Source organism: Scyliorhinus canicula, chromosome 5 (genome assembly GCF_902713615.1).
Source record: "Scyliorhinus canicula chromosome 5, sScyCan1.1, whole genome shotgun sequence".
NCBI lineage: Eukaryota > Metazoa > Chordata > Chondrichthyes > Carcharhiniformes > Scyliorhinidae > Scyliorhinus > Scyliorhinus canicula.
Window position 1 is genome coordinate 45,690,855 of NC_052150.1, and position 14,326 is coordinate 45,705,180.

The following is a 14,326-nucleotide window of genomic DNA, read 5'->3' on the forward strand; positions in this document are numbered from 1 at the left end:
ACAGGGGTGTGTACAGTACTTTGCTTCCTGAAGTCAATGGCCAGCTCCTAGATTTTCTGGCATTGAGGGAAAGATTGTTGTTGTTGCACCACTCCATTAAGTTCTCTATCTCCCTCCTGTATTCTGATTCATGGCTATTCTAGATCCGGCCCACTATGGACGTGTCATTAGCAAACTTGTAGATGGAGTTGGAACCAAATTTTGCCACGCAATCGTGTGTGTACAGGGACCAAAGTAGGGGGCTAAGTACGGTATTGAGGAATATTGTGGAGGATGTGTTGTTTATTCTTACTGATCGTGGTCTGTGGGTCAGAAAGTCGAGGATCCAGTTACAGAGTGAGGAGCCAAGTCCTGGGTTTTGGAGCTTTGATATGAGCTTGGCTGGGATTATGGTGTTGACACAGAGCTGTAGTCAATAAATGGGAGTCTGATGTAGGAGTCCTTGTTGTCGAGATGCTCTAGGGATGAGTGTGGGGCCAGGGAGATGGCGTCTGCTTTGGACCGGTTGCAGCGGTCTGCGAATTGCAGTGGATCAAGGTGTTATGGGAGTATGGAGTTGATGCACTTCATGACCATCCTCTCCAAGCACTTCATTACGACTAATGTCAGGGCCATGGACGGTAGTCATTGAGGCACGTTGCCTGGTTCTTCTTTGGCACCGGTATGATGGTGGTCTTCTTGAAGTAGGGGGGACCTCGGAGCGGAGTAGGGACAGGTTAAAGATGTCCGCGAACACATTTGGCAGCTGGTCTGCACAGGCTCTTGAGTGCATGACCAGGGATCCCGTCCGGACCCGTCGCCTTCTGAGGGTTCACTTTCAGGAGGGCCGATCTGACTTTGGAAGCTGTGATGGTGGGTATGGGTGTGTTATGGGCTGCTGGGGCACTCGATGGTGGATCGACCTGTTTCCTGCTCGAACCAGGCATTTTATGCATTGGGGGCTGGTTTAGCACAGGGCTAAATAGCTGGCTTTTAAAGCAGACCAAGGCAGGCCAGCAGCATGGTTCATTTCCCGCACCAGCCTCCCCGAACAAGCGCCGGAATGTCGCGACTAGGGGTTTTTCACTAACTTCATTTGAAGCCTACTTGTGACGATAAGCAATTTTCTTTTCATTTCATTCATTGAGTTCATTGGGGAGGGTGCGTTGCTGCTGCTGGAGATACTACTCGGCTTTGCTTTGTAGCCCGTTACGTTGTTTAGGCCTTGCCACAATCGCCGAGAGTCTGTAACACTAGACTCTAGCTTGGTCTGATATTCTCTCTTGGCATCCCGGATGGCTATACCTGCAGAGACCTGCAAAATATTTGCTAGTAAATTAATATACCTAACCAAATCCATCATTCATCCTTCCCAAGCCATGCATGTCACTGCCTCCCTCCGAAGCAATTACCATATTGACTGCGGTATTGCCTCACGAGCTGTCTGTCTGGCTCTCCCTCCCTCGCCAGGGTAGGGCCGCCGGCTGAGCTGACAGTCGTTGCTTCGCTGGTCCCAGGTTACGCCCGCATATACTCATCTTCCAGTTACTGTGTATATTAACACTACTATTGGGAGGTGAGATAAAGGACAAATCCTCATTGATTTCCACCCAATGTTTTTTTTAAAAGGCAGAGGGCCTTTAATAGCTGTCAGAGGGAACCCCCACTGCTTCACAAAGATTCCACTTTTGCACAGGACAGCTAAATAACTGTTAGCAGGACCCCACATGCCTCTGCGTGTGAGGCGCTGCCCACCAAATCCAGGAGGCAACCACATTGTGTACAGCAAGGTTCTACAAACTAACGTGGAGTTTTGAAAATTGCAGTTAGACCACGTTCCTGAAGCTCCTTGATTAGAAGAGCCACATCTGGTTGTAAACCGAGGACCTTGGCCCTTGCTCCTGGTACCTCATATCAGTACCACAGTTCAGGCGGCACGGTAGCACAATGGTTAACACTGTTGCTTCACAGTGCCAGGGACCCGGGTTTGATTCCCAGCTTGGGTCACTGCCTGTGCGGAATCTACACGTTCTCCCCATATCTGCCTGGGTTTCCTGCGGGTTCTCCGGTTTCCTCCCACAGTCCCGAAAGACGTGCTTGTTAGATGAATTGGACATTCTGAATTCTCCCTCTGTGAACCCGAACAGGTGACGGAATGTGCAACTAGGGGCTTTTCACAGTAACATCATTGCAGTGTTGATGTAAACCCACTTATGACACTGATTATTATTATTATCATCAGTTGGGTCAAAAAATAGTAATACCCAAATAAATATTTAATTAACTACCTGTCAGTCCACAGGTGCCAGAGACCACATTTCATACCTCCCTTAAACTGACCAATCAAAACAGTCCAGATCGAAAACAAATTGCATGTTATTAAAGATGAATCACCAACCAAATGCCTGAAGCAATGATGAGGAGGAACCTGTTTATCCCTTGTGTTAATGACAACATAGCATTTTGTGATTAAGTTTGTTAAAATATTGTAAGCTGTTCATTTTTCTTGTTTGAGATGTGGGCATTGCCAGCTCGGCCAGCATTTATTCGCCATTCTTTAATTGCCCTTGAAGGAGGTAGTGAGCTGCCTTTTTGAACTGCTGCAGTCCTTGTAGTGTAGGTACATGTACAGTGCTATTAGGGAGGAACTTCAAGGAATTTGATCCAATTACATTGAAGGAACAGCAATATAGTTCAAAGTCAGGATAGTGTGTGGCTTTGAGGGGAACATGGAGGTGCTGGTGATGTTCTCATTCATTTGCTGCCCTTCCCGTTCTCTGTAAGAGGTTGGGGTTTGGAAGGTGCCACGGAGGAGCCTTGAGTTGCTGCAGTGCATATTCTAGTAGTGGCACAGTGGTTAGCACAGTTGCTTCACAGCTCTAGGGTCCCAGGTTTGATTCCCAGCTTGGGTCACTGTCTGTGCGGAGTCTGCACGACCTCCCTGTGTCTGCGAGTGTTTCCTCCGGGTGCTCGGTTTTCCTCCCACAGTCCAAAGATGTGCAGGTTAGGCGGATTGGCTATGCTAAATTGCCCTTCGTGTCCAGAAAGGTTAGGTGGGGTTACGGGGATAGGGTGGAGGTGTGGGTTAAGGTAGGGGGCTCTTTCCAAGGGCCGGTGCAGACTCGATGGGCCGAATGTCCTAATTCTGCACTGTAAATTCTATGATTCTTTGAAAGAAGTGGCCAGAGATAGCTTTGTGATGAGATCCTTAACAAAAGTCTTGGAAATGACATCCTTGACTGTGGTAAATGATGCATTTCCATCCTTCTCACCTTTCATCTTTGACATGGTTGATCATTTGACCTTCCAGCTGTCTAGCTGACCACACCTAGTTCAATTATCTGTCCAGTCCTGGCCAGAGAATCAGGAGCAATGGCTCCTCTTCCACTCCTACTAGAGTCCCCCAGAAATCTATCCTTGGCATCCAACATCTCATCTATTCTGCTGCCCTCAGTGACATCATTGGAAACAGCATCCAGCTCTGTCTCTCAACTCCTTCTCTCAATCCTTCTGCTGTTTCTGATTTGTCACACCACTTGTCTAACATCCTGTACTAGATGAGCAAGAATTTCTTCCGGATCAAAGTCTTCAGTTCTTGATACAAACTCTGTCCCCCTAGTCATCAACTCTATCCATTTACCTGGCAGTTCTCCGAAGCTGATCCAGGTCACTTGCAATTTTGGTGTTGTATTTGACACCAAGATGAGCATGTACTTTTAATCTTTCTTTGTGAGTGACCTATATATTGCAGAATGTGGAACATTTGAGGCTGATGCGCAGCTTCGACACACCAAGACCTCCAAAGCATTGCCCGACTCCCCACCTGACTTGTGTCATCTGCTGCTGAAACCCCCTTTATATGTGACGATTCCAGTGATCACCTGGCTGGCTTCTCAACTTCCACCTGAATAAACTCTACTCATCCAAGGTCCCGATTACCCATTATCCCTGTGCTCAGAGACTTGTATTGGCTCCTGGCCCAGGATTGGTTTAAAACTTTTCGTACTTGTTTTTAAATCACAGATCCCTACGGTGCAGAAAAAGGCTATTCAACCAATCGGGTCTACACCAGCCTTTTGAAAGGACAGCCTACTTAAGCTAAGCCCATGCCTCCACCCTATCCACGTAACCCCACCTTGGACACTGAGGGGCAATTCGAAATGGCTAGTCCACCTAACATGCACATCTTTGGACTGAGGGCAACCGGAGCTCCGGGAGGAAACCTATGCAGACACTGGGAGAAAGTGCAAACTCCACACAGACAGTCACCCAAGGCTGGAATTGAACCCGGGTCCCTGGAGCTGTGAGACAGCAGTGCTAACCAATGTTCCACCATGAACTAGGTCACTATTTCTGTAATCTCCTCCAGCCTCTCAATACTCCAGGACAGCTATGCACTCTAGCACTGGCATTTTTTGCATCCCTGATTTTAGTCAGCCCACCATTGGCAACGGGGCTAGGCAGAATATGGGGTTGAGGCCACAATTATATCAGCCAAGATCTTATTGAATAGCGGAGCAGGCTGAAGAGGCCTAATTCATATGTTCATATCTTCTGATGTCTTCAGTGTTATCTTTATTTCTTAATGCTCCTGTGAAGTATGTTGGGAGGGACACATGGTTTAGAAGCTAAGAAAGAGGGAGCATATGTTGACATGGTGAAGTGGAAAATTTGGATACGTTTGAGGTAATAAAGGAGAAGTACTGATGCGAGCCAGTCTTGGGACGAAATTGCCACTTATACCCTGTTTGTCTTCAGAGCTTTCGATGAAATTGTTCAGAGATTGAAAACCAAAAGATTTTTATGTTATGGGTTGCAAACCAAGGCTCAGATTTGCATAATTTAAGCAGGTCGTGATGCATTCAAGTTGCATTTTGTGAAAGTACTAATGCTAGTCTCCTTAAGAGCTGATACTGATTTCTATTTTGATAGACATTCTCTTGTCAGCGGAAGCAGATTCAAAGATGGCTGCACTTGAGAAAGGGGGCAAGGCTGAAGGAACAAAGAAGAGAAATAAGCCTGACCAGTCTTCCACAAAAGCAGAAGAGAAAGATGAACAATTTGAGAGTGAGGAGGAAGAAGAAGAAGAAGAAGAGGAGGAGGAGGAGGAGAGGGGTAAAGTGTAAATCAGTGCTGGTTATTTATTTTTAAATTTGAAACTGAAGTTATTTTACAGGAATGTTTATTTTCATGTTGCAGTGGCATTACTGGAAAGAAGTCCCATTGTAGAAGGGAAAAGGGAAAAGAAAAAAGTGGAAAGACTGACTTTACAAGTGACCCCATCTGCAAAAGAGACATTTAGTATTCCTGAAGGTAAACATTTCAAAGCTTTATAGTTTAAAAAGAAATATATATATATATAGAATATCCAATTCTCTTTTCCTGTTAAGGGGCAATTTAACATGGTCAGTCCACCTAGCCTGCACATCTTTGGGTTGAGGGGGTGAGACCCACGCAGACACGGGGAGATGTGCAAACTCGGGGAGAATGTGCAAACTCCACATGGACAATGACCCAGGGCCGGAATTTGAACCCGGACCCTCGGCACTGTAGGCAGCAATGCTAACCATTGTGCCGTGTGCCGCACGCACACAGCGGGGGAAAAAAAGCTTTATAGTTGCTTGGATTTTTTTGTTTTGATGCAAGGTGATAGAAATGTGGTAACTTAATGGGTGATGAGGCATCTGTGATGCCGCAGGTTATTGTGCCTGACCTGTGGAAGGAGCATGCATGATGGACTGAAGGCTTCATCTCCTTCTATGCTGTGAAAGAAACATGGATACCAATCCTAGAACTGCAGGGTAAACGGCTGCAATGATCTATTGTATTCTGATTAGTAAAAGCAGAACGCCAAGGATAATAAAATTAATCATCATTAATCTGTGGGTAATATACTGTTGCTAAGCAAAGACTTTATATAGGAAGTACTTTCATGTGGAAGTCATGGCGCATTTGCTGCTTTATCAGATGCTGTATGTATCGCTGTAATAAAATTCTTTGACTGTGGTTGAAAAGGTTGACCATTTGAAATGATGGGATATTTCCTCTGAGAGATGGGCACACAGGAGACTATTCAATTAGGTGGAGTGTCTTCAATTTGTGCACCTCTGCTGCTGTCTGTGAAGGCCAATCTTTGAGAGACAGGGTCTGCCACAAGTGTTAAACATGAAACTGCAAAGTGATGTTGTGGATTGTTGTTTTTGATGTTGGTGCCAGATAGATGCCAGGGTGCTGTGACCACTGGTCGTATTGTAGTGCACACTATTGTGCAGATTTAAACTATCCATAAGTGAAATGTGATTTTGTTTAAAATTTTATTCAGGTAGAGGCACAAGGCTGGGAGAAATTGAGAGAGTACAGTATTTCATGGGCAAAACTAAGGCCGAAGACCTCCGATCTCTTCACAAGATTTTATACAACAGGCCAGGTTCGGTAAGATGATCAAAAAAATATCTCTACGGAACTCTGAAAAGGAGTCATACACACTTGAAACGTTAACTCAATTTTCTCTTTCCAGAGATGCTGCCAAACCTGAGTTTTTCTAGCATCTGCAGTATTTTGCTCTTGAATATCTAGTTACTTGGATTTGATCAATGTGTGCCATTTGTTGGGTAAAAACGAAATAACATTTCATGATTTCTATTTATTTAGAGAACCCCCATGTTTAATTTTTTTTTGTTGTGTACGAGAGCCAGGTTAATCAGTAACTGATTGTAAATATGCTTTCTTTTTTCCAAAGAGGAATTTTCTGCTTATTCTCCAAATGGCTAACCCATTGCATGTGTACAAGTCACTGGGCACTATTTGCATGTGTGAGCCTTAATAAGTAACAGTTAGCAATGTTATCTTCATTGCAATAATTCTTTTTTTAAATTATTTTTATTTATTCAAGGCTTTTCAGCAAAAAGAAACAGTATCAAAAGAGCATCAGAAAAGACATCACATCAACTCAACAAACAAGCACAGCCCCACCCAGAACCTCAGACATAATACCTGAGAACCCCCTCAGTCTTGGACACGCCCAGAACATGTGGACGTGATTTGCAGGCTTCCCCGCGCACCATCCGCACCCATCTTCCACCACCTCAAAAAAAACTTGCTCATCCTCACCACTGTCATGTGTGCCCTTTGCACCACTTTAAACTGGATGAGGCTTAACCTCGCACACGACAAGGACGCATTCACCCTCTGCAAGACATCAGCCCATGTAGTAGCCCCATCTCCTCTCCCAGCTCGCCTCCCATTTGCGTTTAACATCCTCCACCAGGGCGCCTCCAACTCCATCCCCATCCCTATTTCATCCTCTGACAGAAGCTTATCCAGTAGCACCGGAGGTGGCAACTCTGGGAAGGACGGCACCTCTGTCCTCTGTAGGTACCCAAAACCATTCCCCCAGGGCAATTTGTACAACTCCTCCAATCTATAAACAAGTACCTGAACACTCAATCCTCACCGGCCACCACCCCAGAACCTCGCATCCAGTTTCGGTGGCACGAGCCTGTGATTATCACAAATAGGCACCCACAACGACATGCGCTCCAACCCCAAGGGCTGCCTACACTGCCCCACACACTTGCAGCCGACACCACTACTGGAATACCACAGGGAGAGCGGGCTGTCTCGTCCCACGGTGTGACACAAAGTATCCCAACCTCACTTGGTTCGTTCGCACACTTGTCACCGGTGCCTTGTACAGCAACCGGACACAAACCCCTGTCCAAACCCCAATCGTCCCAGCACCTCCAACAAATATGCCCACTCTACCCGATCAAAATACTTCTCCACGTCCATTATAGCCTCCTACAAAAGGCCTCGTATCCCATTCACCCCCTCCAGATCCATCATACCGTACCCTTTTCGTGCCTCACTCTAGCAATCTCCCTTGCCGCTACCTGCTTGCCCAACTGATGGGCCAGCATCCTACTTGCCTTCTCCCCGTACTTGTAAACTGGCCTTCACAACTGCCCCACCGCCTTTTGCCGTAGACACTCACCCAAACTCCATCCAAAACCTCTGTCTCTCCTTCAACAACCTCTCCTCCGGCGTCACCGAGTACCTCCTATCCACTCAAGATCTCGTCGACCAGCCTTGCCCTCTCCTCCCGCGTCACCCCCTCCCTATGCGCCCGGATCGAAATAAACTCCCCTCCAACTACAGCCTTGAGTGACTCCCACAACGTGGCGGCTGTGACCTCCCCCATACCATTCACCTCCACAAAGCCCCGTATGGCAGCCCTCGCCCTCTCACACACCCCACTCATCTGCTAACAGCCCCATATCTAACCTCCACTGTGGTCGTTGAGCTTCCCCCGAACCACCTGCAAATCCACCCAATGCAGCATGTGGTCGGAGACCACAATCACTGAATACCCAGAGTTGGCCACCACCGCCAGCAGCCTCTTGTCCATAATGAAATAGTCAGTCCAGGAATACACCTAGTTGATGGGAGAAGTATGAAAACTCCTTTGTCCTTGGCCTCCCAAACCTCCATGAGTCTGCCGCTCACCATGCGCTCCATGAATCCCCATAACTCCCTAGTCACTGCCGACCAACCACCACCACCAAATAATCAACCGGTGCGTATCCAAATCATTTCTTCAGTTCCTGTACGCCCCACATGCCTCTGTGTGCACCAGGCACCACCTACCAACAGACAATCCCCTTAAACTGGCTAATCAAAACCGTTCAGAAAGACACAAACTGAGTATTATTATAGACTTGTTCAAACATTTAATGGTATCACAGTCAAACTGGATCTTGAACTCACCTTGAGTTCACTGGGATGAAGAATGAAATCTAATAAACCCAGGGGACTTGAAGCCCATGGTTAATTCAACAAGCTGAGGATCAAAACTGAGTCTGTATCACTCAATTACTCATCAACTAAATGCATATACTTTGATGTATTTAGGTTTATGGTTAGCATGTCCTGAAAATGAATTTGTTTCTATTAACTAGCTGTAATCTGTTGGTATCCTGTTGAATTCTTTTCAGATTGCCACATTGAAAAAGAACATTCGTCTGTTTACTGGGTTCTCATTTGAAAGCGGCAGTGAGCAGCATAAGAAAAAAGAAGAGGTACTGAAAAAGTGAGTTACTGCGGAATGAATTCATTCCTCTGAGATCCTGCTGATAGCGTAACCTGTTAACGAAAGAGATGTTTGGATCTGTTGCATATTAAATAAATTACCAAAAAGCATTTAGATTTTAAAAGCTGCACATTGTTTTCATATTGTGTGAAATAAATTTATAACAGATGCAAACATACCTACATTATGAAATAATTGACAACATTGATTTAAATTGGCAAAGAATAACAGAGCTACATTTAGAGCTACATTTAGTGCTACTGCACACAGGCAGTTAAATAATTAAATTAATTCTGTTACAAGATCACCTTCTGTTGGGAGAGCTAAATAGAGCATGTCAAGCCTGGATGCTATAGAAAATTTAAGAACTTTCCTTTTGCAGTTCACTAGGGAAAGCAATTTGAATTTTTAATTTTAGTAGAAAGGTCCACTAGGTCAATAATGGGATCCTTATTTGGTACAAGATAGGCGTAAACATCAACTTGGACATTACGCTCTTTGGAAAATTCTTTAGAGAAAATTAGGAAATTATTTACTTTTCAAGGTAGCTGCCTACCGTATAAGTTCATAAGATATAGGAGCAGAATTAGGCCATTTGGTCCATCGTGTCTGCTCCACCATTTTATCATGGCTGATATGTTCCTCGTCTGCTACCTACAATGTTACAGACCCAAGAGCTGGGTTATGAAATCAGCCAGAGCATCTCTTCCCTGGAACACATGACCTAGGAGTAGGCAATTTAGCCTCCCGAGCCTAAACACCCTTAAAGTGATCATTTGGGCTTCAATTCCACTAACCTGCCCATTCTCCATAACCATTCAACTCATTACCAATTAAAATCTGTCTATCTCCTTAAATTAACTCCGTGTCGCTCCATCCACCGCACTCTGGAGTAGCAAAGTCCACAGATTGACTACCCTTTGGGAAAATTGGTTTTCCCTCAAATCCATTTTAAATTTGCTACCTCTTATTCTAAGATTCTGATCTCTCGTTTAAGAATGCCCCACATGAGGAAGCATCAGCTCCGCGATATATTTTATCCGTATCTTTTGGCATCTTGTATACCTCAATTAGATCGCTCCTCATACTCTAGAGAGTACAGGCCTAAACTGTTCAATCTCTCTTCAAACAACAACCCCCTCGTCTCTGGAATCAATCTAGTGAACCTCCTCTGAACTGCCTCCAATGCCACTCCATCTTACCTCAAATAAGGGGGCCAAAACTGTGCACAATACTCGAGATGCAGTCTTACCAATGCCTTGTACAGTTGCAACACTTCCTTATCTTTATAATCAATTCCTTTTGCTATAAATGCCAACATTCCATTTGCTTTCCTTATTATCTGCTGCACCTGCATGCTTGTTTTCTGTGACTCGTGCCCTTAACCCAAATCCCTCTGCAACGGAGCACACCGAAGTGTCTCCCCATTTAGATAATAAGTTGCCTTTCCATTTTTTCGACCAAAATGCATGACCGTACACTTATCTACATTAAACGCCATCTGCCACATTTTGGCCCAACTCTCCTAACCTATCTCTATCCATTTGTAAGGTTCTTATTTCCTCATTGCAACTTGCTGTCCCACTTACTTTTGTGTCATTTCTACTAAAATAGAGATCGTAAATTGAGGTATTTAAGGCATTAACTGGTAATTATCAATAATGGATGTTTGAAGCTGTTCGCAGTTGAGGTAACGTTGACAGGACTGGGTCTGATCAGGATTCCCTTCCGTTCAGCATAGCATTGATAAAATAGTTTGAGAATATGCCTCAAAAACAACAAATGAAATGAATATGTTCAGGAGGTTTGATTCCCAACATCTCCAATCACTGTGGCATAGTAACCAACTAAGGAAATGATCCTAACTATATAAGACCAAACGAAAACCTTAAGTCAGAGCTCAAAGTCTTGCTGAAGACAGTGCAGTGCTCTAACCAGACAGAGGATGTGCACGATGTCCAGTTTGCTTCTCAGAACCAAGAAAGACATTCTCATAGAATTTACAGTGCAGAAGGAGGCCATTCGGCCCATCGAGTCTGCACCGGCTCTTGGAAAGAGCGCCCTAGTTAAGCCCACACCTCCACCCTATCCCCGTAACCCTGCAGCACCATCTAACCTAAGGGCAATTTAGCATGGCCAATCTACCTAACCTGCACATCTTTGGACTGTGGGAGGAAACCCACGCAGACACAGGGAGAACGTGCAGACTCCGCAGGCAGTGACCCAAACAGGAATCGAACCTGGGACCCTGGCACTCTGAAGCCATAGTGCTAACCATTAGGCTACCGTGCTACCCCACTGGGCAATTCAAACTTAGAAGAGAGTTCAGAGAATAATCTCAAATCTGAGGCTTTTAGCAAGTACAAGTCGAGTAAATCAACAGAGGCATTAGTGGGGTACCGAAAGTGCAGGATGGCGTTTAAAAATTTAATTGGGAGAGCAAAGAGAGGATATGAGAAAGCTCTGACTGGTAAAAACAGGGACAGTCCCAAAATATCTAAAAGTATATCAATGGGAAGAGGATAGCTAGAGAAAGAGTAGGCCCATTAGGGACCAAGAGAGGAATCTGTGGGTGGGGCCAGAGGACATTGGTAGGGTGATGAACAATTACTTCATATCTGTCTTCACCCAAAAGAATGAGGAGGTAGATATAGGACTCTGGGAGAAAGACTGTGAGGTTCTTGAGCAAATTGCCACAGGGAGTGACAAGGTGTTGAAGGCTTAAAGTGTCAGAGGCTGGAGAACAACTAAAATGGTCCCACTACTTAAGAAAAGCTGTAGAGATAAGCTGCAGAATTACAGATCAGTGAGTCTCGCGTCAGTGTTAGGGAAACTATTGGAGAAAATTATGAAGGAGAGAATCGTATCTCCACTTGAGAGGCAACGTTTGATCAGGAATAGTCAGCATAGGGCAGCACGGTGGCCTAGTGGTTAGCACAGCCGCCTCACGGCGCTGAGGTCCCAGGTTCGATCCCGGCTCTGGGTCACTGTCCGTGTGGAGTTTGCACATTCTCCCCGTGTCTGCGTGGGTTTCGCCCCCACAACCCAAAAATGTGCAGAGTAGGTGGATTGGCCACGCTAAATTGCCCCTTAATTGGAAAAAATAATTGGCTAATCTAAATTATAAAAAAAAGGAATAGTCAGCATGGCTTTTTCAGAGCGAGGTCATGCCTAAAACTTTGATTGAATTTTTTGAGCATGTAACCAGGTGTGTAAATGAGGATAGTGCAGTTGATGTCGTTTATATGGATTTCAGCAAAGCCTTTGACAAGATCCCACATGGGAGACTTAAAAAAAAAAAAGGCAAATGCTCTTGGGATGCAGGGTAACTTGATACGGTGGATTCAAAATTGGTTTAGCTGTAGGAGACCGAGGGTGATGACAGACAGCTGCTTTAGTTACTGGACGCCAGTGGTGTGTCATAGGATCTGTTCTGGGTGCCCTATTGTTTGTCATTTCGATAAATGACTTGGATGACGGTGTGGGGTAGGATCAGTAAGTTTGCGGATGACAGAAATATTGGTCGGGTGGTTAAGTTAGGTTGAGTGTCTTGGGTTACAGGAAGATATAAACGGGATGGTCAAATGGGCAAAAATGTGGCTGATGGAATTTAACCCTGAAAAGTGTGAGAAGATGCACTTTGGAAGAAGTAATGTGACCAGGAAATATTCAATGAATGGCATGACACCGTGAAGTTCTGAGGAACAGGGACCTAGACGTGTTTGTCCATAGATCTCTGAAGGGCAGGTTAATAGAATGGTGAAAAAGGCATATGGGGCACTTGTCTTTATCAATCGAGGCATAGATTACTTAAAGCAGGGCGGTCCTGTTAGAGTTGTATAGAACTTTGGGAGGCCACAGATGGAATACTGTGTACCATTCTGGTCACTGCATTATAGGAAGGATGTGTTTGCACTGGAGGGAATGCAGAGGAGATTCACAGGATATTCCCTAGGACGGAACATTTAAGTTATGAAGAGAGGTTGGATAGGTTTGGGTTGTTTTTGCTGGAATAGAGAAGATTGAGGGGTAACCTGATTGAGGTGTACAAGATTATGAGGGGCATAGACAAGGTGGATAGGGAGCAGCTGTTCCCCTTAGTTGAAGGGTCGTTTAAAAGGGTACACTAGTTCGAGGTCAGGGACAGGAAGGTTCAAGGGAATTTGAGGAAAAACTGTTTTACCCAGAGGGTGGTGACGGTCTGGAATGCACTGCGGGTTGCCTCACATCCTTTAAAAAGTACCTGGAAAGGCAGCACGGTGGCCTAGTGGTTAGCACAACCGCCTCACGGCGCTGAGGTCCCAGGTTTGATCCCGGCTCTGGGTCACTGTCCGTGTGGAGTTTGCACATTCTCCCCGTGTCTGAGTGGGTTTCGCCCCCACAACCCAAAGATGTGCAGAGTAGGTGGATTGGCCACGCTAAATTGCCCCTTAATTGGAAAAAATAATTGGCTAATCTAAATTTATTTTTTAAAAAAGTACCTGGATGAGCACTTGGCACGTCATAACATTCAAGGCTATGAGTTAAGTGCTGGCAAATGGGATTAGGTAGGCAGGTCAGGTGCTTTTCATGCGTCGGTGCAGACTCGATGGCCAAAGGGTCTCTTCCGTGCTGTATTCTGTGATTCGGTGATCGCTGACATCAGCCACCCAAGTTCTGGAGACACTTTCTCAACTTGAAAGGAGATGCCTTAGTGGGTAGCATGGTGGTTAGCATAAATGCTTCACAGCTCCAGGGTCCCCGGTTTCGATTCCCGGCTGGGTCACTGTCTGTGTGGAGTCTGCACGTCCTCCCCGTGTGTGCGTGGGTTTCCTCCGGGTGCTCCGGTTTCCTCCCACAGTCCAAAGATGTGCGGGTTAGGTGGCTTGGCCATGATAAATTGCCCGTAGTGTCCTAATAGTAAGGTTAAGGGGGGGAGTTGTTGGGTTACGGGTATAGGGTGGATACATGGGTTTGAGTAGGGTGATCATGGCTCGGCACAACATCGAGGGCCGAAGGGCCTGTTCTGTGCTGTACTGTTCTATGTTTAATATTGACTTCATAAAACCTAAAAACAATATGGAAAGTTTAGGGGCAAATCAATAGAAGTTGAGGCTAGAACTGAAACCTGGCAGTTCTTCCGATGTAATGATAATAAGTGCAATGAACTAAGGGGAGAGTAATGAAGATCAAACTCTGGTATGACTTGAGAAATAATTGGGTGCTGTGATAGTGAAGTTCTAAGTTTCTTTCTTTAATGATGTGTTTAATTATATTCTT

At 45.3% G+C, this 14,326-nt stretch overlaps 1 protein-coding gene across 1 annotated transcript in view; it reads left to right on the forward strand.

The window, feature by feature from the left end:
- Positions 1-14,326, forward strand: part of dek (DEK proto-oncogene) — a 69,887-nt gene that overhangs the window by 24,972 nt on the left and 30,589 nt on the right. The window contains exons 2-5 of the mRNA XM_038796980.1: positions 4,912-5,094; positions 5,179-5,292; positions 6,302-6,411; positions 8,973-9,067. Coding sequence (XP_038652908.1) covers positions 4,944-5,094; positions 5,179-5,292; positions 6,302-6,411; positions 8,973-9,067 — 470 coding nt within the window. The 5' untranslated portion in view covers positions 4,912-4,943. The remainder of the gene's footprint in view (positions 1-4,911; positions 5,095-5,178; positions 5,293-6,301; positions 6,412-8,972; positions 9,068-14,326) is intronic.